Source organism: Tachypleus tridentatus, chromosome 6 (assembly GCF_004210375.1).
Source record: "Tachypleus tridentatus isolate NWPU-2018 chromosome 6, ASM421037v1, whole genome shotgun sequence".
NCBI lineage: Eukaryota > Metazoa > Arthropoda > Merostomata > Xiphosura > Limulidae > Tachypleus > Tachypleus tridentatus.
In genome coordinates this window covers 138374615-138402245 of record NC_134830.1, presented here as the reverse complement: position 1 = coordinate 138402245, position 27631 = coordinate 138374615, and the positions used below count along the sequence as shown (strand labels likewise).

General features: G+C 36.8%; 1 protein-coding gene and 1 long non-coding RNA gene across 2 annotated transcripts in view; one reads left to right on the top strand and one right to left on the bottom strand.

Moving 5' to 3' along the window:
• LOC143253805 (LIM/homeobox protein Lhx1-like) overlaps positions 1 to 27631 on the top strand; it is an 83673-nt gene that overhangs the window by 41056 nt on the left and 14986 nt on the right. The window contains exons 3-4 of the mRNA XM_076508214.1: positions 118 to 623; positions 24014 to 24203. Coding sequence (XP_076364329.1) covers positions 118 to 623; positions 24014 to 24203 — 696 coding nt within the window. The remainder of the gene's footprint in view (positions 1 to 117; positions 624 to 24013; positions 24204 to 27631) is intronic.
• On the bottom strand, positions 5264 to 24133 carry LOC143253806 (uncharacterized). Its single transcript, XR_013029851.1, has 2 exons — positions 23996 to 24133; positions 5264 to 5569 (listed from the first exon to the last, which is right to left on the bottom strand). It is a non-coding gene; the product is annotated as an uncharacterized LOC143253806 (long non-coding RNA).

The window sequence follows — 27631 nt, the reverse complement described above, 5'->3', positions numbered from 1 at the left end:
TGTTATGTTGAAATATTCTATTTTCTTCTTTTGAATTTTGTCAACACGTGGGTCTGTAAAAAAAAAGTTATTATTGTATTTATATTTTTTATTTTATTTTTTTAAATACAATTTTAGCCATCATCTCAAGTTCTCCACCTGGACAGACCGAGGTAGATGAATCAAACGACCCTATTGTCGACTCTAATGACCCTATCGCCAGTAGCAATAAAAATAAAAACGAACACAGCCTGGATCGAGAAGTAATCACTCGACAAGGGAAAGGCGGAACGATAGTTAATAGTCCTGTTTCAGATTGCTATACTTCACCAGTAGGGGTGGTGGGCAGCACCAATGGTAATAGCCAAACAACAGGGAGTGAAGTTAGTAATAACGTAAATGACCATAAAAACACTAATGACAGTGATGGTCAAAACAGTAGTACCAGCTCCACCAGTCAGAATTTTGGGACTAATCCAAACGATGAGAATGCTCCAGGATCCAAAAGACGTGGACCGAGGACCACAATTAAAGCCAAGCAACTGGAGATGCTTAAAGCTGCATTTGCTGCCACACCGAAACCCACACGTCATATCCGGGAGCAACTGGCACAAGAGACTGGTCTTAATATGCGAGTTATTCAGGTAGGAATAGCCTATAATATATATATATATATCCATTTAAGACATAAGATATTAGGTATTTGCAAATAAACTGTAAAAGGAAAATTAAACTGAACTAAGGAAAAGGAAACAAACTCAGGATCGGAAACTTGAACCATTTTGTTTTGCTTACGCTGGTGGCCAAAATCTTACGGCCAATGAACATAAAGAAAAAATTGCATTTTATGTTGTTAGACTCAGCCACGTATTTGAGTAGAGCTTCGAAAGATGAAAATAAGAAAAGGGAAAATAAAAATAAACTTTTTTAACATTTAATAAGGAAAATGTGAACACTATGAAATTAGTCTAAATACTAGTTGGTCAAAAGGTTAAGACCATACCAAAAAGAAGCCCTAAACAGGGTAGGAAATGCCCAACAAGAGGTCTCAGTAGTGAGTTGCACGGCCGTCATTGCGAATAACTTCAAACATTCGCTTTGACATGGTCGATATAAGCGTTTGCAGAAGGCTGGCTGGTGTGTTATTCCAAGTGGTGAAGATGGCTTCACGAAGATCATGCACTGTCTGTAATTCACGCCAATTTCTATAGACTTTCCTTGCCATCCATCCCCATTTTCAGTGGGGTTCAGTTTGGGCGAACACGCTGGATGGGCCAAAAGAATCACGTTATTCGCCATGAAAATTCCTTTGTCCTGCGGGCATTGTGGATTGCAGCGTTGTCCTGCTGAAAGATCCAGTCATTTCCACACAAGCAAAAGCCTCCAGTCAATAAGGACGCTCTCTCCAACATGCCAATGTAGCCAGCCGCCATTTGACGTTCCTGTATAACCTGAAGCTTCATTATTCCATGGAAGGAGAAAGCACCCCAGATCATGATGGAATCTCCTCCACTGTGTCGTGTAGAAAATGTTTCCGGTGGGATATCCTTATCGTGTCAGTAATGTTGGAAGTCATCTGGACTATCCAGGCTAAATTTTTTCTCATCAGAGAACAAACCCTTTGCCCACTTTTGTATTTCCCATGTTTGGTGCTTCTCAGCAAATTTTGACCGAGCTGTTTCGTGGTGTGGAAGGAGGCGTGGCCTTTGAAGATGTTTGCGGTTTTTAAAGCTTTCTCTCGTAGATGCCGTCTTATTGTTCTTGAGCTGCATTCTTCGTCCGTAAGGGCCTTAATCTGGTTCGACGATCGGCTGGCGTCTTGTCGGACAACCCGTCGGATCTTTCTGCTCAATGCCGGTGAAATTTTCTTGGGCCGACCTCTTGAAATTCTCGTTCCATATCCTTTAGGGTCTTTTAAGAAATTTGCAACAACAGTTTTACTTCGCCCAATCTCACCAGCGATGGCACGTTGAGAGAGACCTTGCTTTAGTAGCTCAACAATTCTGCCACGTTCAAACTCTGTCAACTTTTAGCCTTTGCCATGTTTTTACCCAATGTAACACAGGGAGATGTTAGTGGGAGGTATTGACAACGCTAATGCTTGAACACAAATAACTAAATTTCGTTACGTGTTTACCGATTTACGCTTCGTTTCAGTACGGTCTTAAACTTTTGACCAGCTGGTATTTAGGCTAATTTCATAGTGTTCACATTTTCTCTATTAAATGCTGGAAATTTTTTTTTTCCCCTTTTCTTATTTTTATCTTTCGAAGCTCTACTAATTATGTGTTCGAGTCTAACAACGCAAAATGCATATTTTTTCTTTATGTTCATTGGCCTTAAGATTTTGGCCAGCAAGTTGGTATAACAAATTTAATTTTGTACAGATTGCCTGGACTGAGTTTATTATAAGTCAAAGTGAAAATTGTTTGAATATCTTGAAGTTATAAAGTCGCAGGTCATAGTTTGATGTTTACAGCACATACATTTTTTTTTTCTAACGACGATGATAAGATAACAATTAACAACAACATAAAATTACAATCACGCAGCGTTTCATTATAATGCATTTTGTAAAATGTATTTTAGCGACAGACAGGTTCATTAATTATTATTCACAAAGTGTTAGCCATTAAAGGCTAGATAAAACGAGAGCGTTCATTGCACGTGCAGTCTGGATCTGGTTGTGGACGGACGAGACGACGTTGTTTTCCTTTCAGGTCGAAACCAGTGGTGAAAGTACCTTTCTAGATACTCATGACTAGCATGTCTAAAAACGTGATTTTATGTCACGTGCTCGGTAGCTAATTGTAGAACATTCACTTTCTAATTACACGTGGTCGTTCGTGTCCGCCTGAATTTGGCCTTCTTATCTGTTGGTCAGCATCTCAAACTTGAAGAACACTGACGTAACGAGGGGAAGTAGTCACCAACAATACGAACACCCATTTAATGACCGCGCGCATCTGTCAGAGCATTTGGAGAAAGCAAATTATTCAGATATTTACTCGTTTCCTGTTCGAAACCGGTAATTATTTCTAGAACAATGAAGTCGTCAGTTGAATGAATATTATTGTTTTAACTGTTATCGTTAAAACGAACTATTGTAATATGATAAATTGGTTGCACGAACTCGAAATGTGCTTCATGATATTTCCATTACGTACAAAACTGTGTATTTTGCGATATATTTATCAGATGTATGGACAAAGATCATATGCATTGCGTATTAAGGTCTGTCTCGGACCGGGCCTGACCTAGTGATAAGCATGCTGGGTCATGGTTCAGTAGTACAAGAGTCAAGTTGAATATCTTTCACACTTTCAGCTGGGGTGGGGGGGGTGAGGACGTTGATACTGTGGCATTCAGTCTCACTATTCGATTAGAAATTGGCCCCATATGGCCAAGTGGTTAGGGCGCTATTCGACTCATAGTCTGTGTCATTGGTTTGAATCCCCGTCACATCAAACACGCTTGATCTTTTAGCCATGGGGACGTTATAATGTGACAGTAAATCCCACCATTAGTTGGTAAAAGAGTAGCCTTAGAGTTGGCAGTGGGTGGTGTTGACTAGCTGCCTTCTCTTTATAGAAGTCTATCACTTAAAAATTAGAGAAGGCTGGCACAGATAATCTACTAGTAGCTTTGTGCGAAATGAAAACAAATAAACCATTCTCGGTCAGTAATTGTGATGAAATACTTGGAATAGAGTCTGAGTTGGAAGGAAAGTTGAGTATTATGTACGTCTTAGATTTTTACTCCTATATTTACTTTTCTATTCAAAATTCAGACGTAATAATATCTTAAACGCGTGGAAAGTATTTCAGGTGATGGCGAACTAGTAGCAAGCGATCTGATTAAAGATCAGCCAGTAAAATGCGATACGATCGATCACTTAGAAGCTATACGACCGATTAAAAAGATCGATCAATAAGAAGTGATCTGATTAAAGATCGGTTAGTGAAAGGCAATATAATTATAGATTAAAGCTTTTCATGTGTATTCACTGGTTTATAGAGATTATGTTGTTCCCGAACTGGAAACTAAGAAAGGTTAAATAGATGTGTTGATGAACAGCATGAGAAGAACAAGGTCTCGGTTTCGATAGGATGGTGCATCTGGTTGGGTTTCGTGTAAAGTAAATGGTATATGAGCAGGAACCACCATTGTACATCTGACGTAGTTATCTTTTAGATACTGCTGATTTGCTCGAGGTGCCTATTGTACTCTAAAGGTGAAAATTATTCTGAATTAGAGATGACAGCGATCACGCCGAGCACGTGCCCTCGAGGGCAGTCACGAGACGGTCCGGATAGCTGTAGTTTGAGAGAACAGAAGACTATTGTTGGATGTCGGTTTCTTTCATTTTAAGTCTTGCGTAACATTTGTGTAACTTGTGCGTCTACTTGGTTGTCGAGACTGGATTCATTGGTTTTCACAATTTTATCTCAAGTTTGCTACCATACTAGTGATTGGAGGGGGGAGTCGACGAACAAATAGCTTTGTACAGTAAAGCCCCCCTCTCTCAGTGTGGCATAGTGGTGCGTTTGCGGACTTACAAAGCAAGAAACCGGGTTTCGATACCCGTGGTGGGCAGAACACAGATAGCACATTGTGAAGCTTTGTGTTTAACTGGCAACAAATACATAATAATATATTTATAATTATATAATTTAATATTGTTATTTCTCTTAACCTACAATTTATCTCTATTGATAATAACTCATTCTGTACGGAATAACATTCTTTCTATAGAGATCAACTTGTTTAACCAACCCAAGACTTCTCTTTTGAACTTTTCATCTCTGAAATAGTGAAATTGGCATAGAGCTGTAAAACGACACATTCTCCAGAGCCACGTGTTCGTTCAGTCGTCGCGTGTTACAAATATATATATTCTCGAGCGATCCAGTTCGTGACGCTAAGCTTAACATGTCAGAAACAATCTCATTATGAATATTTTTACCTTTGATTATTTCACATTACACCGAAATACGAACGTCTGTTATACGTTTGTGGAAATCACCTGTGTGATTATAACCATGTTATATGTGGAAATAAAGCGTAATATTCGACCAGTGGCAACGACCCACATTTCTTAGTAACTCCACCCTATTGCCGAAAACATACGTATCTGTGAGAGGTAGAGGAAGATTCATGTGAACAGCATTTCTGAAGTTGAAACATTCACGTAAAAACCGTGTGAACATACGAAACATATAATTCTTATTAAATTATAGGCTTTCCTGTTTAGAACATGACGACAACAATAACAAACAAGAGATTGAGTGAACCATCTTTTCAAAACACGTACAGGCGATGAACAAAAGAGGCTTAGAATGGAAATACAACACACAACCTTTCTTATATTCGTACTTGGAATAATTGTTTGTTTTTTTCTTTCTTGTCACCAACAATATTCCTTAGAGCATTGTTTTAGCTTCATTATAAAAATAGTTTTCTGTCGCTAATGTGTCCGAGTGGAGTCCAGGCAACATTCACTTTAGAGCAACTTTTTTTCTTTCTTTTTTTTTGCCCCATCGATTTCACTTTGTAGATTCCTATATAGTCTCTTTATAAGTTTGTTTCTCTATATATAAAATAAAGAAAAATTAAAGTTTAACTTTAAGATAATTAACAAACGCACAAAATCATGTAAAATGTGATACTTTACAGTAATGCTTAAATTCATACCAACGGAACAATATTCAATGTGTATGGTTACTAATTTCGACGTTTCACGTCTTTCTCAGTCCAACATAACCTTATAAATTTGTTATTGTTTCGTTAGTGAACATTTAAAAATTACTGTAAGTTTCTAATGTTTTGCCATAGTTAGCGCCATTCATAAACATGGAAGGTCCAGCATGGCCAAGTGGTTAGGGCTCTCTGCCAGTAGTCGTGGGTTCGAATTCCCGTTACACCATACATGCTCGCCCTTTCAGCCCTAGGGGCATTATGATGTTTAGTAAATACCAATATTCGTTGGTAAAAAGAGTAGTAACCAACAAGTTGTCGGTGGGTAGTGATGACTAGCCTTCCCTCTAGTTTTACACTGCTAAATTAGGGACAGCTAGCGCAAATAGCCCTCGTGTTGCTCTGCGAGAAATTCAAAAAACAAGCAATATCATGGATGTCGATCTGGATTGAAAGGTGGGGCAGGTCATTTAATAAAAATATTCCATGACGTCATTAATTATAAAATAAAAGTTCACAATGGTTAACAGATGTAGACGTTTCATAGTTTTTGATAATAAAATAATTGTTTTATATGAATCTATACAAAAGTGCAGAGGGAGGTTTCTCCCTTATCTTGTAACGTGGGATTACTTCTTGACGGAGGTTAATTTAGACTTGCTGCCTTCTTTCTAGTCTGAAATCTATCTACATACTTTGCGCGAAACATCTGAAACAAACATAATTATTCTTATTTATCTATGGGTTATGGCCTTCACGTTAAAACTTTTCGATTCTGAAGTGTATACATCAAGCGATGATATGCCATTCATTTAAAATAAACGCATAGGAAAAAAACTAATACCTTTTTAACCAGCATTTGGTAGGTTAAATATCCCGTTTATATACAAAAATACCCACTCTTCAACCAATGGCAAGTATGAAGGATTATAACGCTAAAAACCGGGTTTCGATACCCATGGTGGGTACAGATTAGACATTTATTTTTTGAATTTCGCGCAAAGCTGATGACCGATTGAGGAGGGATTTAAAATACCATTTCGGTGAATAATGCGAGCTATCCGTACATCGGCAGTGCTGCCACCTTCCTGATGAAAGTTACGCAACATGTTGCAATGTAAAACCTAGCGGTAATGAACAGTAAAAATAAATAAAAATCCTGTGACAGATCAGAGAGGTGATTTTTTTTATGGTTGTGGAACAAATTTGTAAAGAATCTAATTATTTGAAAACAATTTCTGGAAATGTAGTTTTAGGGCTAGATGAAGTTAGTGTAACAGCCTTGAAACGTACTATGGCGTTTATTCTAAAATAAGCCTGACCTTAAATTTAGCTTTTTTGTTTTTCGAATTTCTCGTCAAGCAACAGGAGGGCTATCTGCGCTAGACGCCCCTAATTTAGCAGTGCAAGACTGGAGATAAAACAGCTAGTCATCACCACTCACCGCCAACTCTTGGGTTGCTCTTTTACCAACGAATAGTGGGATTAATCGTAACATTATAATGCCCCAACAGATGAAAGGGCGAGCATGTTCGGTGTGACGAGGATTCGAACTCGCAACCCTCAGATTACAAGTCAAGCACCCTAACCACCTGGCCATGCCGGGCCACACAGCTTAGATAGTCCTTTATGTAGTCTTATGTTTGATTATACATAATCGAAAGATATCAACATTAACAAGGATTAATAATAATAAATAAATATTTACAACAGTAAAAGATAAAAAAAAAATTTTTTTCGTTTCGATTGGCATTGTTATATTCAACAATTGTAAATGTTTCTAAAGGCTGTGTGATATTTGAGGGGTGTCCGTAAGTGAACAGAATCTTAGTTTTTGAAGTGTAACAATATCTAACTAAGAACAAGTTACGCACACCTTTCTTAGTCTATTAATTGTTCAACGTTGACAATTACAACATGTTTTACTCTAACAATAAAATGTTGTCTCACTACGGTTACGTCAGTAACGTGTAGTCTTAAACCGCTAATTATCTTGCGCGTGTTGATTTCAAAATATGTAACTGCCTCATCCAGAATTGTGGCTTATTAATTACTGTGTTAAATTTTTGTGTTTTACGATTCAGTACTATAGTCTTATTGTATATTAATCTATAGATAAGTGGAGAGAGAGAGAGAGAGACTTCTTCCTCACCGTGTAACGCGGGATTACTGTGTTAATTGTTTGTTATTTTGTGTAAGACAATCAATGAAACCATTCCGATGGAGCTACACAACTTGAGATTCTGTAAATAACACACTCTGGTGTAATAATACCTAAATAAAAACAAAACAATCAAATTTATTATGGATTAAAAAATGTACATACAGCGCATTAGATGTGGGGATGTAGTAAGACTTGTCAGTAGAAATGAATATGTAAGCTACAGTTATTTAAGCCTTGCCTCAAGTTTCAAGATAGGCTTAGCTTGTAGTGTTAACCTTGTCAGTAGAAGCAAAGCTATAGGTTACAGAGTTTGCTCAAGGTTTGCGCCAAGTATCAAGATAGTCTTAGCTTATAGTGTTAAATGAATTTAGCTGAACCCAAATTAATTTTTCATTCTTATATAAACTCGTAAGATACGGGTTAGCTTCATTTTCAAGAATATAATCCGCTTACTTTAATATTGTAATTAAATTTGATATGATAAATTGAAGCGTGTCACGTGCTACCGCTCGTAATAACTAAGAAGTACCCATCAGTAAACCGACAATATTACAAACGATCTAATTTACTCGATCAAAAAAGAACAGCCTCTTAATGTAAGGTGCGCGAAGGACTTTTCCCGGAAATGTTTTTAATGAATCTAATACGTTTTGAGTCGCAGAAAAATTCGTGATAAGCAGAACCAGAACGTCAAAGGAATTCTCACGCCCACGTGACGGCGGTTGAACAGGTAATTTGTGACTAGGTACTCCAAGATGATTCATTTTTGGAGACGAAGGTACCGCTTTCTAATCTTTCCTCTAGACATCCAGTAAACAACAGACCTAAAAATATGTGTGTACGTAATATTAGTTGTTACCATAGTAACATTTAGGAGTATTCATTTGAGCGTCGAAGGTCCGCTGTGGTGGTGGCAAAAAACTTGACGGTTTCAAGTTCCGAATATATTTTCAAATAGATGATTTCGTAATGTCTTGGAACAAATGTCAGGACATGCTTATATTGGTGTATAAAAGATTAAGTAACATATACGAAACTTTTATAATACAAATAAAACGGTTTGTTGTGTTAAGGACTTTATGGTCACTAGAGGGTACTAAATAAGGCCCCTGGCTATGGCGTTTTTATGTGTATAAAGACTTAATTTCTTTAATCGATTTTAACATCGTTGGCGACGACATGGCGCATTATATAGAATGGGGCTGAGTTTTCTTGATTTTATTTATTTAAATCTTCAAGTACAAAGTTTTAGCTCATAGCTCCGCCATCTCTTGACCGATTTAAGATCTAATTACAGTTTTGGATTCAGAAGGCCAAACTATTTCAACTGATGTATTTGACCACGCCCAATGGCTCATATTAATTTACTCTAATTCTGCCTAAAGAATTTTAGTTTAAGGATAGGCAGGTAGAGACCCTAATGAGTAATAAAACGCACCATTTACGTTTGGTATTAATGACGGACAAAATTATAGCTGATAAAAAGGGGAAAAAAATGTCTCGTAGATTAATTTACTGCAATCCTGCTTAATATATTTCAAATGCCGCGGCTATCGAGGGTTCCCTCTTGTTTTAGTGTTTTTACTAAGAGGGGTGGTGAATTATTTAGGAAGTGTACTTAGTTTAAGATTATTTTATATTATAAATTATCATTTTAAATAAACACTGGAAAATAATTCACCAACTTACATAACCTTTCATTGGTACATAAAACAGTTTGGGTAGCCCTGAACGGTTGAAATGAAGCATTATGGTTATTACCATAGTGATATCAACTTATTACTATTATAATAGTAATTGGACGAAACCTTTCCAAGGTTAAAAACTAAAATAGTGTCTCTGGTCGTTCAGGGGTATTTCTAACGTTGGGCAGAGCACAGATTGTCTATTGTGTAGCTTTGTGCTTAAGAAACATGCTATAATGTTGTTGCGTACCGAATATAGTGTGGTGCGACATTATCAATATAATATAATACACACTAATAATACGTAATGAAAACACAGATGTGATAAAGGATTTGGAACCGAGATCTCTGTGAATGTCGAGACGACGTTTCGGGTTCCACGCTGAGTCTTTCATTGGACCAGACTTGAGATCAAAATAATAACAGCTAAACAATGACTAACGGTTTTCCTAATACCCGTATAATATTCCTACTGTTGTTCTTACAAATGTATTCTTTGAAAATGAAAATTTACGCGTATTTCTAGATGTTATAGAATTCTCTAACCAAGTACACTATGGTTTCCCATACTCATCGCCAGTTTGATACTCTGTTTACTAGGTCATTTCCATAGAAGTAAAACAAAAATTCAATGGTAAAACCTAGTGGATAAAGGTAGGACTTTACACAATGGCAGGACCTAGTGAATAAAGGTAGGACTTGACATGACACAATGGTATAATCTAGTGGATAAAGGTAAGACTTGACATGGCACAGTGGATAAATATAGGACTTTGCATGACATAATGGTATAACCTGGTGGATAAAGGTAGGACTTGATATGACACAATGGTAATTATAATGATAGCAACAGGATGTCCATTTAAGAAGAAAATCTTTGTTTAATTAGCAGCGTTACTGTACAATTAAGAGAATCCGCCTTTTGATACAGCGTTCGTGAAATGGTTGCGGCGTGTTCTAGTGTAGTGGGTTCTGTCGTCTCTTAGGTTCAAATTTAGGGACGGCTAACGTAGATACCCTTCGAGTAGCCTGGCAAGGATATCCTAAAATGAACAAAACGAAACCGTCTTTAGTATGTGTATCAGTTTTCGTTAAGTGGCTGATATGATTTTGGGTCATTAACAAACTATTGTAAGCTAGGAAATACGCTTGTGATAGGAGATACAATTTGTTTGCTTTTCGAATAAGAAAACGCGGGAATATCCTAACATAACAACGGGGAGATTTCTGACGAACAAGGCCCGTCAGAAAAACCCGAGTGATGTATTTGTAACATGACTCAGTGTTCTACGTGATTTTTATTTCTATCTTTAGTCAGAGGTTTTGTGTTTTTTGGATATGTTAAGTTTCACCGTATCTCTCCGCAGAGAATTGGACTAGTTGAAATAGACGTTCCGTATGAATCGGAATCAATTTCTCGTTACGGTGTTATCTCCTGTTGAAATATATCACAATAGAAGTTTTGTACGAAGTTCAATCTATCGCGTTTGTTAATGAGGTTTAGAAGTTATCGATTTCCAAAACTTTTAATCGGTTTGTTCTTAATCAAAGTACACATTCTGCGTCGTTCGTATGTCGCAGTACGTTTCGAGTATACGCAATCAATAAGTCGTTTCATTGGTTCCCCCCCCCCCTTCCAAGTCAAAGATATTAAGAATAATTCGAAAAGTTAATCTTCGTTGAGGCTGGGAAACGCCAAAACTGTATAATAAAGATACGTTTGCAAGGTAATGAAGAGTTTGTGAATACTTTTTAGAAACATATTCATGTTTGTGGTAAATTAGACATTCGTGTGTATTCCCTCCACAAGCTCCGGCAAGCTTCGGATTTGTTTTGGGTGGAGTATAATTGACTGACGAGAAAACCCCGTAGTCAGCGGGGGATGGATTGGTGGGAAACGGCCGACTACAGGCAGCTAAAGCTGGCAGCAGGGCGTTGAAATATCGCTGCCAAGCTACACGCTTACAGCGGCACTGACTCCTCGGTTTACCAATGTTAGCGGCGGTATAAAGCTTTGAATCGCCGGTAGACCCCCTGCCAAGCCTCCGGAGGGCCATCCGGCTCGGTGACGGCTACCTTGTGGCCCTTCGACGTGACTGAGTGCTCTTCTCTTAAAGAAATGTTTGTTGAAAGAAACTGTGAGGTATATAACGTTTTTTGTTTTGTTTTTTTTGTGAAACGTGAATTTTTTACCACATGTAAGAAACACTTGGGTTAAACAGTTCACACGGTTTTAATATCCCTATATATGTAACTGCACGTGCGCACAGATTATCTAGATTAGGATAAAAAATAAAACGGATATTTTGTTGAGTATTACAGGTTGCGATATGAAAGTAAACAAACAGATATAATGGATATTTTATCAAGTTTCGCAGATTGGGATATAAAGGTAAACATCAGTGATAACGATAAAACCCACTTGTATAACCCCCTTCAAACATGTGGTCAGCTATCGGTCAGTTACCTCTCTTTCTTTGTGAACCTGACGATGGCCGAAGAAGGTCGAAACGTTGTTCGCTTCTCTACATAAAAAATATGTTCTCAACCCAAACCAGCCGTTTTTACATATATATAGATAAGTAAACAATTAGAATGGATATTTTGTTAAGTTTCACAGATTGGGATAATAAAAAAATCAGAAGAGATGATTATTTTTAGATCTGAAGAAAATTTTATAAAATCGGACGTTTCATGATCTGCATTAATCATTTATGCGCGGCTAATTTAATTTGTTGTACGAGTTACACAAATAAATATATCTCTAGATTTTTTATACAGTGATATTTCGTGTCAAAATATCACAAAAATAATTTGCACAAAATCAGTTGGCACTTGTCTTCCTAAAGGCAGTTTTTATTTTACGAAGAAACTGAAGCTGCAGTTTATTTTTTGTTTAAACTACACAGCGGGGAATCGAACCCTGGACTTTAGCTTACCATTTACCTGCCCAGGAATTTTTTGTAACTGTTTAGCATGAAATTTTGTTGATCTACACTTGAATTTAGTTAATGGTAAGTTTCTAGGATGAATCAGCATAAACTATAAGTTAATTTTTCTTTGCTTAGCCTAATGGTTGACATACCAGGCTGCTTATCGGAATGACCAAAGTTCGAGCCGAAATATGCCATGGACTACGCTCCGTACTTTTAATTGTGGGCATTATAAGGACCTCCTTAATTTAAACTTTTATATTATCGAGTTAACTCTAACCACATGTGTTTTCAAAATTCCCAAGATTTTGTTAAATGCTTATGTGTTTTAATTCCATATTTACAGTAAATATAAGACTATAAATATTTTACTTCCACTTTACTTAATTTAAACTTTTAAGTTGTCGAGTTAACCCAAAACAGGTTTGTTTTCTCGTAAGGCACAAATTTTTGTTACACTTTTCTATGTTTCAAACCTATATATATATATATATATATATATATCGCCCGGTGAGGCAGTGATACTTTCTGAAGTGTGTTACAGGTAAGAAGCTACAGACAAGTGAGGCGAAGTTGGGAACTATTTCTTGCTCAAATACGTATTATAAAAGGCTTCTCCTAATAACATAAATCACAATTTAATACAAATTCATAAGTATGTGAACACAATGGTACAGTTAAGGTTTAGTTTGAATTTCGCGCAAAGCTACCAGAGAGCTATCTGCACTAGCCGTCCCTAATTTAGTAGTGTAAAACTAGAGGGAAGGCAGCTAGTGATCACCACCCACCACCAACTCTTCGGCTACTCTTTTACCAACGAATAATTGAACTGACCATTACATTATAACGCCCGAACGGCTGAAAGGATGAATATATTTGGTAAAAAGAGAACTGTTGTATTATTTAAATGTTTCGGTTTTTGTTTTGCCTTTTTCATTTTTTTCAGAAATGTAAACCGATATAATCATACTTGTATAAATACTGGTTTACTGTATACAGAAACTGCGAACTTCGAGTTTATCTATTTGTTTGCTCAAATTGTGCAAGGGTGAAAGTTTTGTTTGTTGTTGTTCGCAACTTTACATAATGGGCCACTTGTACTTTGCCCAACGAGAGACGACAGTGAATGAAGAAAGTTTTTTGTTTCTTTTCTATAATACATTAATTCATTTTCAGTTTAAATATTTAGGGTTAGATCCCTGTGATGATTCCAGCACAGATATTCCACTACGCAGCTTGGCGTTCAACAACAAATAGACAAAAAAAGAGAAAGAAATAAGATATTAGAGAAAAAAAAAACGGTGACGTCATTTATAGATGGTAATCATGAATAGTAATTACCGTTATTTGCAAAACAAATACACTGTATGCTAAAAACAAAGAAATGGTAGTTACATTTTGAGCATTAAAGAGTAGCATCGAATGAAGGGCATGTTGAAATGTAAAAGTATCATCGAAACTCATTCAAAAAGAAGAATGCAAGTTTCAAAAAATGTGTATTTAACCCTTTAAGACCACACCTGTAAAGCGAAACAAGCCCATAAAATTATGTTCTTGAAAACTGGTACTAGCACACGAGCATTTTCTGTGTGTAGAAGTCAGTTGATGACAAAGAAAGAGCAAAAACATATTTTGTTCCTGTTTTTATAACTAGTTTAGGTGAAGTTTGAACTTCAATGACAATTGTCTGTAGTTTACTGCCGCGAGACACGAATTTTTCGGTCAAATGTTGTCCGGCGAGTTTTTCAAACTGAAATTTATATCCAACTAAGGGTCTTTAGAGTCAAAATTCGGGATACTAGGTTCAAAGTTATTTCTTTTTGTATGTTTACATACCACTTCTTTAAGAAGTAGAATGCTGCTTTGTTTTATTAAACGAACTCAGTTTTTGAAAAGATACACCCTGAAGTAACTGTAGGGGTGGATATGAACACCCACTCACGACGATATCGGGGTGAACCTGAAATATATTGATATGTCTGTTGAAGGGGGGTGTGTGTGAAAAAAACCGAAAAGATAACAAATATTGATTTTTGACAATTGCACGTGACTGAGCTACAGATCACATATGCATTATGTAACCCTTTCATTCTGTCACGACGGAGAGAAGGTAGTAATACAAATTAGGTGATAAAGTGCGTTGTTTACGAGTTGTTCTAGGTAATGTATTCCTCCGCAAGTTCAAGTTAATATATATGCCGCTGCAAGAAACATGTTACCAGATGATAAAATTGACTTAGAAAATCTAAAACTGGATGTTTATTTGTTTTTTGTCACGGCATATTAGAAGTTCAGTATAGTCAACATTGTGAAGCGCAATAGGCTTAGTTTTTTTAAAAAAATAAACAAAAACCCACTTACCTCGTTCAGGAGAAAAAAATAAACACTGGAATGCGTTTCTCCTGGACTCGTTAATCTATATTTTTTCTCGTGTTTGTATATGTGGGGAACGAATTAACGAACAGGGTTGGTGTTGTTTGGGTTTCATTGTTGGGTTTTGCCAGGAACGATCAGTGAGACACCTGTTGGTATGTTAGTTATTAAGCGCAAAATTTTAATGAAGCCTGTATACATCTAATAGTGTTTCTGTATAGTATAATTTCGCCAGATAACATAAATTTCTTTAAACATAGAATAAACGAAATAACTGTGCGAGGCAGCAAATTATTATTTATCATTATTATTTCCTTCTAACATTTAGTTTATATATGAATTTTTAGTTACGTTAAAACGCTAGTTCACGTTCTATCAAATCATTTGAAAAAACTTTGAAAAAATATGTATGCTTGTATGGTGAAGCTGACACCAGCTTCCGTAGTGATGACGTACAGAAACTGTTGACATAGCGGAAGATTACTTAAGTTTATGACAACATGAGGTTGTAACAGTCTAAAATGAACGCGCCGCTAGTGTAATAATTCAACAAAAATAAACAATATTTACAATGAAAACACTTAGAAACAAATTTAACACTGTTAACAAGTGTTTAGCCAGGACTTCACACCATTATTAATAAACGATTTATCATAAATTTTGATAAATCGGTAATAATGAAATGAGAAAAAAGAATAAGAAAGAATAAACCTAATTCCGAAAAAGAAACACAGCAAATACAATATTTGAACAATACATTCATCTCAGAAATCCCATATTAAGCCTAACCTCTCAAACAGTTTGAAATTTTTGCTTCACTGCTCAGAAAACGTTTTCTTGCAACGTCATTTTAATGTCAATTGACTGACAAATAACACTGTATTGGATAATGGTGCGGATGATTAAAACGGATGACTCTTTCAGGCGGTCTTTGACCCTTTTCGAGGAAATTAGAAGGAGATAAACTTTAAACGTATCTTTCTTATGCACGGTTGGTTGGAGATTAATTGGGAATTACTGGAGTGTCAAAGTAGGACACACAATTTGAGTGTAGAGCCACATCATGTCTGAAAAAGGATCGGGTTTTTAAAACACGAAATGACAATGATTATAATTCATTGGTAGAATTGGATGGTCACCTTCTTGCTGAAACCACGGTTTTCTACAGGCTGATCAAGATCGTTTAACCAAACAACAACGGACTATTCATATGGCTACTCCAACATAACTCCTGTGAAGATTTTCTTCATTTCGCGCAAAGCTATTCAGGGACTATCTGAGGTAATCGTATACATAATTTAGAAGTTATTGTTTGTTTGTTTTTTTTATTTTGCGCAGAGTTACACTAGGGCTATCTGCGCTAGCCATTCCTAATTTAGCAGTGTAAGACTAGAGGGAAGGCAGCTAGTCACCACCACCCGCCGCCAACTCTTGGGCTACTCTTTTAACAGCGAATAGTTGAATTGAGCGTCACATATAAAGCCTCCACAGCTGAAAGGGTGAGCATGTTTGGTGGGACGGGGATTCTAAGTGCTGTTCATGTTGAATGTATAATGGTGCCAGACCCGGTCATTTAGCTTCGTATGTCTCATAAAGCGCTTTTCAGTTTAAGAATATAAATACGTGTAAATCGCTTCAACAAATGTGAACTATTCAACCAAATGAAGACACGCTGTATCATTGCAGTCATATAATTTTTGTTTAAAACTGTTTGTGATAAAATAAATCAATAATCTTATTTGATACGAATCATATTACTGAACCAGTTGTTGAGCTTTCTTGTGTATTTCTAAGTTGAACGTTACATGTGTGTGTGTGTGTGTGTGTGTGTGTGTGTGTGTGTGTGTGTGTGTGTGTGTGTGTTTCTTATAGCAGAGCCACATCGGGCTATCTGCTGAGTCCTCCTATGGGAATTGAACCTCTGATTTTAGCGTTGTAAATCCGTAGAATTGCCGCTGTACTAGCAGGGGACTGAACGATACATACGTGAGAAATGACTTTTGTCCAGGTCACCACAGTTACTAGTGAAGCAACTAGGTTAAGAAAAGTTGTTTTTTGTTTTTCACTTTAACCTTGACCCATCATGACCAGGTGGTTAGGGCGCTCGACTCGCAATCTCAGGGTCGCAGTTTCTAATCCCCGTCACACCAAACATTTTCGCTCGCCCTTTCAGCCGTGAGGGCGTTATGTTATGTCGGTCATTCCCACTATTCGTTGGTAAAAGAGTAGCCCAAGAGTTGGCGGTGGGTGGTAATGAATAGCTGCCTTCCCTCTAGTCTTACACTGCTAAATTAGACGGCTAGCGCAGATAGCCCTCGTGTAGCTTTGAGCGAAAAATTCGAAACAAACAAATACGTTAACTGCCTTGGTGACATCAGCGATATGACTTCCTAGCCTCCCCTTTTCATATTACACAAAAGTTAATAATAATAACATACAGTTTTCCGAACAATATGTTTTTTTGTCTTAGTCACAAACGCGCACATACAACTTAATATACTCATCTAACTAAATAACTGTAGGAGAGACTGTTATCATTACACAAACACCAGGGGGGGTTCTTACTTTTTACATCAATCTTCGTTGCGACGACAAATGACAGTTGCCACCTAGTGGTCAAACATGTCATTTTAATCCAACTTGATGCCAACCTGTTGGGATGATATGAAACTGGAAGAATAAAGACATCCATCAGCCCAAGTAAGACTGTCATATCCCCGTGGACGGCTGACGTCAGCATCCTTTGCCGACATTCATTAATTAGACTGATAAAAGGTTTATATTACATAACATTAATTGTACGTTTGTTTGGGAGTAAAAAATGCATAATGTGAAGATGATTTTAAATTGGCTGTTAGTGACAAGTGAAATTGATTTTCTGTGTTTTTGTAAGTTTTTATTTTATTAATGAACACAAAGCAACACAGTGGACTGTCCTGACTGTACCAACTGCGAACATTGGAACTCGATATTTTAGCGATACAAATCCCCAAATTTTTTTACTAAGCCATTAGAGGGCTGTGTTGTTATAAATTGGTCTGATTGAACAAAAGCAAACCCTATTAATAATATAGCAATAATATTTATTGTAGCTATCGTAATTAATGGTATTACGGCTACTTCAATCTTAGTGTAGAATAGGTATTAAAGTGTGAACAAAAATAAATGAATATTTTCTTGCAATAAGTGACGGGCCTGGCATGGCCTAGCGCGTTAAGGCGTGCGCTTCGTAATCTGAGGGTCGCGGGTTCGCACCCGAGTCGTGCCAAACATGCTCGCCCTCCCAGCCGTGGGAGCGTTATAATGTGACGGTCAATCCCACTATTCGTTGGTAAAAGAGTAGCCCAAGAGTTGGCGGTGGGTGGTGATGACTAGCTGCCTTTCCTCTAGTCTTACACTGCTAAATTAGGGACGGCTAGCACAGATAGCCCTCGAGTAGCTTTGTGCGAAATTCCAAAAAACAACAAAAAAAACAACAGCAATAAGTGAACTGAAAGTTTTTGACGATTTTTTGGCTTTGTAATTTCACAGAGCGAAATATTTTAAAAATGTAGAAGTTGATATATTATCTTACTTTCGAAAAATGTATAAATTAAGTAAATTGTTAATTATGTAGAATTTAATATATTAATTTCCGAGTGGAAAAAAGTCAATTAATTAAATCAAGCATGCGCAGCGACAAATTACGTCATATTGGAAAAAATATGTTTTGAAAGTAAATGATGGCTGTTTTTCTTATAGGTGGCGCTGTAAAATTTGTTTTGAATTTCGCGCAAAGCTACTTGAGGGTTATCTGCGCTAGCTGTCCCTATTTTAGCAGTGCTAGAGCTAATCATCACCACCCACTTCCAACTCTTGGGCTCTTTTACCAACGAATAGTGAGATTGATCGTTGCATTGTAACGCCCCCACGGCTGAAAGGGCGAGCATGTTTGGTGTGATGGGGATTCGAACCCGTGACTCTCAGATTACGAGTTAAGTGCCTTAACCACCTGGCCATGCCGGGCCATCACTGTGAAATAAAAATATCGTCTGTAATAAAGTTACAGTTCGTAATGCGAGGTTTGCGAAGTTTGAGAGATCCAGAGGCCATGTTAAAGCACGTATATAAAAAATGTGATTGTACATTTGGTCAGTCAACAAAAAACAATCTTCGAAAGTTGTCCATACTCGGAACTTTATCTCATCTAATTTTAAATGGATTTAGATAATTAACCTGTGTTGTGACATCTTGCGTGCCAGCCACATAGTTTTTTTCAAGAACATAGGGCTCTACATAGGTTATCACAACTCAATAGCATATATGTTTTATTGATTTATCTCTCACAGCCGGCCCGGCATGGCCAGGTGGTTAAAGTACTCGACTCTTACTTAATTCGAAGGTCGCAGATTCGAATTCCCGTCACACCAAACATGCCTTTTCAGCTGTGGGGGCGTTATAATGGACGATCAATCCCACTCTTAGTTGGTAAAAGAGTAGCCCAAGAGTTGGCGGTGGGTGGTGATGACTAGCTGCTTTCCCTCTATTCTTACACTGCAAAATTATGACCAGCGGAGCCAGCCCTCGTGTAGCTTTGCGCAAAATTCAAAACAAACAAACAAATCTTTCGCCCATTTTAACTTTGCCGAATGCATTATTATTTGTTGATATGCTGCGGCAACCTGGTGTCGTGTTGCTAAACCTCCGTCATCTTTACTTATTTATTTACATAAGCCCTTTTTTTTTTTTTTTGTTCGAGTCCACGAAGAGGTGACATTATTGCCTGCATTTTGGACAGGAAATGTCACACCTTCTCACCAGTAGTCACGAGAGAAAATCGCGAAAATTTGTGCTCAGAGCAGAACACCGGTCTGTAATTGACAAACAATCATTTTCCACATGGAACACGCCTTAGGGAAATTACTCGTGTTTGTACTGACATATCTTTGCAATAACTATAAAATACCATGCCATATATAATAATGTAATTCTTTTTTTTTTTTCCCTTCTGCGAGCTCATTTATATTTCACAAGTCGACCTTAACGTCACGTGGTTTAAGAATACCGTCTTAATACCCAAACATAAGATTCTCTCTGTACGTTATGACGACTTCATACTGACGCCTTCACGCATTCGTGAACGCCGCGTGACACAAGATGGAAGACCACCGGGACGGTATGTGGAATTGTAACAATACGTGCATGAAATGATAGTTATAAAAGTATGCAAACATATTGCATCAGTGCTTGAACTTGTTATTTTCTCTGTCTTTCTTTCTTGTATATATATACATTTACGGCATCATTCACAGTTTTAGTTTTCTGGATAAAAAAAAAATCTGAGAACAGTTGTCAACGGTTTCAACTATACCCCTTTTTCCCACGCCTGATGCGTTTAATTAAATGAATTTCGCGTGTCTTTGATGACCATAATTCTACAAGAACAACGTCTAAATCGTGTAAAATGAAACGCATGCATTCAAACATTCTAGGAGAGGCACGTACCTGATACCTCGTGACATACTTAATGTCTGGTTTTAAATATTGAACTAAGTTGTCTGCGTCTAATCGTTTTTACGAATATAAGTCTACAGACGTTTAACGCTAAAATCCGGGATTCGATTCCCCACAGTGAACAGAGTAGACAGCCAATAATGGCTTTGCTGTAATATACCTAAACGCATTTAAAAAAATAATATAACTATTCATGTTTCATCGCAGTATTTATATTGACTGTTTACTCTATGTATATATATTTTTCTTTAAAAATCCATAAATAACAAAGTGTCAGAAAATTGTAGTCAAGCATTAATTGTGGGTGGTTGGGTGGTATAGTTTCTGTATTTAGGGTGTGCTTGAAAATATTCTATCTTTTAAAAAATGCTTTGGTGCATAGTAAATTAGATATTTAGATTCTTCCGCATGCTAGAATTAGGGACAGCTAATGCAAATAACCCTCGTGTAGCTTTGCGCGAAATTGAAAAAAAAAAAAAAATTCTTCCGCGTGCAGAATTTGAGCACGAGACCCTATTTATGCCACACGATTGCTCTGTTCCCTGGGTTTAAGGGTTATCTCTCTTATATGCTACTAGTATAATACTTTTTAACGAGTTAAACTACCATATACATAAGACTTGTCTTCGACAGTGTTTTTTTAATTGCGCTAACTTTTTTCTCGGTTTGTCATCGAACCCGGGACCTTTCTAACGTCTACGGAGCCCTTTACACTCTGCGCTAATAGTTGCTAATAAATGATTTAAAAAACAAATTCTAGCTAGCACAACGATGGAATACTACTATTTGTTCTGAGGAAACTAGTTCGAGATTTGGCAGTGGTTGCTATTGGCTAGCTATCTTCTCTGTCAGTGCTAAATAAGACACAGCTGTGCAAAGATAGTCTTTTTCTCGAATTTTCTGAAATAAATTTAAGGGTGATTAGGTTTCAGAGGGTCACAGGTCAAGGTCACAGTAAGGCCACGAAAAAATAAAATCTCTTTTTCGTCAAAAGGGCAGGAGGACCGATTTTTTTACATTGTTTTTTGTTCTAAAACTCAGCCAAAAATGATTAGATTTTGAGAGAACTATGTGGACTTATCCAAAATATTATTCGACATTGTCTTGGCGTGTATATAGACTGTGTCCGTCGATAAAGACCAACACAGAGACACATTTTCTTATTTGTAGATGGCTGGATATGATCAACATTGCGTGGCAGAGGTATGCACTCTACCAAGTGTCCCTTTAGTTTAATATGTCAGTAAACCGATGCATGTGCAATTAACCATAACATTTTCATCCGCTCTTCTTGTTGAATGCAGTTTTCCTCACGTGCAACAAGGAACTGATTTTTATGAGGGGGAAGAAGGTTCTTTATTTTTCCGTGGCCCTAAAATCCCCATCTGTCTTTTGATAGGAAATAAAAAGAAATAGGAAATAAGAAAAGGAAACACGGGCTGTATGTAACAAGGGCTTCGTTATTAGACTTAGGTTATTATTAAGTATCATTCTATTATTACATATTACTGTTGTGTTTTGTTGTTGTTGTTGTTTTTTTTCCTATTTCCGGATGAAACACGTCATATTGCAACATTCAAAGTACAAGAGTTATGTTTATATCGAGAAAGGTGTGGTTATATATATTGATTAAGACATAGCTTACGTGACGTCATTAGTCTCGTACTTTCTCGCGACATTTATTTATCTACAAAATGTGTGTGTGTGTGTGTGTGTGTGTGTGTGTTTTCTTATAGCAAAGCCACATCGGGCTATTTGCTGAGTCCACGGAGGGAATCGAACCCCTGATTTTAGCGTCGTAAACCCGTACTTACCACTATACCAGCGGGGGACTATCCACAACGTGAAAGAATTACTTCTCTTCCCCTCTGCCCGTGTGTTATTATATCAATCTGTTCATTCCTATTTATTTTTTAGATTGGGAATAGTAGAAAAATAAACAAACGTGGGATAAAAAGGGGGTTAAATCACATTAAAAGAACAATAAAGAAAAAAGATAAAATACGTGGGCTTTCGTCAGGCCCAACCGTCCAGAGCGCTAGTGTGTTTGTTGTTGTTGTGATAAATAAAGATAGACAGTGGGTTACCTGTGCTCTGTCCATCGTGGATATCGAAACGCGATTTTTAGGGTTACAAGCCTTCACAACTATCACTGAGCAACCGGCCCCATCAGGTAGCATTGTCGTATGTCTGTAGATTCACGTTGCTAGAAAACAGGCTTCTGTATCCGTGGTGACCAGAGCACAGATAGACCAATATGTAGCTTTGTATTTAATTCCAAACACACATTCACGCAATCGTGGGTGAGAACAAAATTTTGTCTGTTTGTTTAGCAAAAAGCTACATGATGGACTGTCTGCGCTTTGACCACCATGTGGTATCGAATATCGGACTTTAAAGTTCTAAGTCTGTGAACCTCTGAACCACTAGAGAAAGAATCGTAATTAATCAAACGGAAAGTTTGAGTTCGTTAATTAGGAGCGCACAGCCAGTAAATAATTCTGAACCGTTATTTTTTTCTTGTCGTTTACAATATATATACATCTGTGTAGCTAAACGGCCACGGTAACTGAAAGCTACCTAACCTTCCTGATGTACAAAAAATTAAGATACGAAAAATTTTTGAAAATGAAATCATCTTATATTTGAGTGGTAGATATGCTGAATTGATTTTATGGACGTGTTTTTATCGACATGTGAACACCGCCGCCGTCACATTAAAAAGTCCCCATAACTGAAAGAGAAAACAAGTTAGGTAACGGGATTCGAACATGCAACCCGAAGATTGTGGGTCCAGTAGGAATAACTATATATAAAAAAAGATTGTTGGAAAACGATGTCGAATCACATCTTGAAGGTTAAAACCAAACGCATCACTGTAGAATAACGCCTAATACATGTGGGGTGGAACTCTTTTTGTGAGGTGCGAGTAACTATGTAGCGACTGTACCGTTCCCATGACGACACTAGTATATACCGTATACACGTAGATGTGTATTACTTTATAAAGGCTTAGCTATACAAGACCGTGGTCATGGTACACCTTCGTTGCCTGGATGTGTATTGCTTTATAAAGGCTTAGCTATATAAGACCTTGGTCGTGGTGCACCTTCCTTACCTGAAATCCACTGATTTGTTAGGTTTTGTCTGTAAGTTAAATTCCTTTGTGTTTGAAGTAGCACTTCTTTTAGAATATGTTATTCCTATGCGAAATATTGAAACTTCATTTTTCAACAGAAATCCTATTGTTGTTATTAACTACTTTACAAATTAGAATCCGGATAAGGATGACATACACAATAATAATTATTTTAACAATGTTACTGTAAGGCACAAGCGACGTTATAGATCTAACGCTATTTTTCCAAACACAATAAGATTTATGTTAACAATGTTAGTGTAAGATATAAGCGACGTTACTTTACTGATCTAACCCTATTTATTTATACAGTAACATTTATTTTAACGATTTTACTGTAAGGTTAAGCGACGTTACTTTACTGATCAAAGTATTTATCTATATACAATAATATATATTTTAGAAACGTTACTGTAAGACATAAGCGAGTTTCTTTACTGATTTAACCTATTTTTCTAACACAGGTTTGTATGTATATTGCTTTATAAAGGCTTAGCTATACAAGACCGTTGTCTTGGTACACGTTACTTACCTATTTTTTCTAACATAGGTTTGGTTCCAAAATCGACGATCTAAGGAAAGAAGGATAAAACAGTTGAGCTCGTTAGGAGTTCGTCGGCACTTCTATCGCGGCCCCAGGCGTGCCATGAGACCACTACGATCAGGCCTCTCCCCAGAAGGATTAGACGATAGTCCCGAAATGATGGGTGGCCCTAACTCCGGGTTTGCATATTTCTCAGGTGAGTTTCTTAGTCGTTCTGCTGTAACATGAAGCTATATTTGGCATGTGAGTGTTCCCTAAAGATTAAGTTTCTATGGTTAACTGTGAGAAAGTTTAATGATTTGTGGGAGTAGGTTAAACTATACTAAAATCTTTTGGGCACACGGTTAAGCCTATCTTTACGTTGTAAAATGTCGCTCGAACGGATTTTATTTCAAACAACAAAAATCCAGTTCAATAATGATAAATCTGTGTATTGAACAGTGTTCTCAGTTAGCTATAATTAAATGTATGTTAGCGAACATAAAACAATAATAAGTGTTATGATAACTAAAAAACATGTAAAACGGTGACGAAAAAAATAACGAAAATTACTTAGTTATCTGAAGTGAATCCTCTAACATAATGAAGTTTTTTTGTCTGCTATATAAGTGTGTGAAATATTATGTGGACTTGACTAGTAAGTGGTAATCTCTAATATTGGTGGCTTACGAAGAATATTGTAAAGGGGTTGATTAACGTAAAGTCCTAAGTTACATTACCTTGACAGATGTCGTGGTCATCACCACTCAGTTGACTATAATAGTTAAAATGATATGTAGTTAAATGTAATATTTATAATTAAACTAACAACTACAAGTAACTAAAAGGTACAAATGCTTAATTATAACTTTAAAAAAACAACAACCTTGAGTGCACTATCAGAGTTACCAGACGTCCCAGGAATGCCGGGATAATCCTAGATTTTATCTTTATTTTCTGAACTATATCTTAAAAAACATCGGTATTGAGTACTTTGTTAGAGTTACAAGACGTCGACGTCCAAGGAAAATGAGAATAGCCCTAGTTTCTAGCCTTATTTTTGAACTATAACTGAAACAAAATCGCTGGTATTGAGTTTATTGCTATGGTTACCACAAGTCGCAGGAAAGCCAGAGTAGCCCTAGTTTTTAGCCTAATTTTTTGTCCTGATCAGTAACAGGAAAAGAAAAATAATAAACTAATTATTAGGAACAAACACCAGTCTTCAACAGTTGTAAGTACTAAAATATTTATTCCCAATACCAGAATGTTAACAGAATTTTTGTATAGATCTTTTCGTGCTTAGAGAAAATTAAATCACACCTAACGAACACAACTAACGAGGAAACATTATTAAAAGGATGTTTCCGCATACGTGTTGTATGTGTTTTGGAGCAAGTAGAAACTATAGACGCTCAAAGTAAGTTAATTTAAATTCGAAGGTAGCCATTTTTAGCTTAACCCTAACATATTCAGCCCCTATTGTATAATATTTAATTAGTGGTCCCACGATGGGACAGCATTAAGTCAACATACTTATAACACTAAAATATGTATTTCGATTTCTCGATGTGGACACGGTAGATATCCCAAGTGTGGCTTTGCTCTAATACAAACTAATTTCAGTAGTTATCGCGTCCAACTTGTTTGTTTCGTACATTGTCCAAACATATCAATGAACTGTGAATGAAAACAAATTAGATACAGCATTATAATAATGAATTAGGGTAGACAATTAGGCTTAAAGGAAAGTTCATGCACATTGCAATTGTAAATTTGTTGTTCATTTACGTATACTTCAATTAAACTGAAAAGCGAAGCTAATCAAATGAGTATTTTTCTTTCAACTATTTTATCTCTGAATATTCATTAAAAATTATTATGAGCTATAATATTTGAGATGAGCTTTCCAAAATAAATTATATAGCGAAAAATGTTTTAAACGTGACGTCACTCCTCAAAATACTTTTATATAATTTGTTTTGTTTTTTTAATTTCGCGAAAAGCTACACTCGGGCTATCTGCGTTAGCCGTCCCTAATTTTGCAGTGTAATACTAGAGGGAAGGCAGCTTGTCATCACCACCCACCGCCAATTCTTGGGCTGCTTTTTACCAACGAATAGTGGGATTGACCGTAACATTATAACGCCCACACGGCTGAAAGGGTGAGCATGTTTGATGGGATGGGAATTCGAACCCGCGACTCTCGGATTACGAGTTGAGTGCCTTAACCACCTGGCCATGCAGAGCCATATATATAAAACGTCAAATAGTTGCAACAAATAACATTTACCAGAAACGAAGCAGAGATCTGAACAAGAAACAAAATGTTTCGGCGACTTTTTACCCTACTATCGGCAGGAGTAATAGTTAAAATTAGATACTGTTTTATATAATTAAATAACCCTCAATTTATGTTATTCTGCATTACACCATCAGCGCCATCTAGACTTTATACCCAACTAAACAGTTTATACACAAAAGTTCCAGTATTTCATTTCTTCCACACCTGGACCGCTATCTTTATTCAAAATAATGTTTTAATTTTGTTTGTTTGTTTTTAAATTTTGCGCAAAGCTACACGAGGGCTATCTGCGCTAGCCGTTCCTAATTTAACAGTGTAAGACTAGAGGGAAGGCAGCTAGTCATCACCACGCACTGCCAACTCTTGGGCTGCTCTTTTACCAACGAATAGTGGGATTGACCGTAACATTATAACGCCCACACGGCTGAAAGGGTGAGCATGTTTGATGGGATGGGAATTCGAACCCGCGACTCTCGGATTACGAATTAAAGTAACATTTTTTATTATAGACTTCACTATTATGAATCGAGGTGGTAGGGTTTTTTTTGTATTTGTTCATAAGAACCATTATCTAATAATTCCTCAGCTTAACCCTCATAAACTCTTTCATCGTTAGTCTCGTCTGTCTGTCTTGTTAACTATATCAGGGTTATTGTTCATTGATGAACGTAACCACTTTAATTCAGCCTTACTTGAATATAGGTTTACAAATATGATTCGATAATTCATTGGGTATGTCTGTTATAACTGTCAGTTTTGTCATGTCATTACTAAATTTTAGTCATCTAGGACATGTTTTAGTTGACTATCAAATCTGCTTTGATTGAATTGTTCTTAACTGTAAAAGTTAAGCCTACACTGAAAGGGAAATTCAATGTTGAAGTAATTTTTGGTCTTGAAGAAGACACGTAGTGAATTACCGTCTAGCTCTAAAATAGTCACCTTGTCGAATGAAATTACTTCACCTAAGCAAATGGGAATTTTGAGCCTATCACCAATAGTTTGCATGTCGGGCTGCAAATCGAATGATCTAAAGTTCGAGATATTACATTGAATACACTTCGCATTTTCAATTCTGAGTACGTTATAAAAGTGAGAGTTAATCCCATTATTCGATTCATATACCCAAGAAAGACTTTTGTAATGGCGGGTGTACTCGTCTGAGAACATTATCACCTCTGATCTGTAGTTTAAAATTAGGGATGGCTGTGCCCGAAGTGCAGGGTCCTTGTTATTCATAGTCTTAAAAATAGCTAATGTTGAAACGCTAAGAGTGAGACTGGGGAAAAGTCGATCTAAAATTGGCCCATCTGGCGGTCAGTCATTTCTTCTAGTTTGGA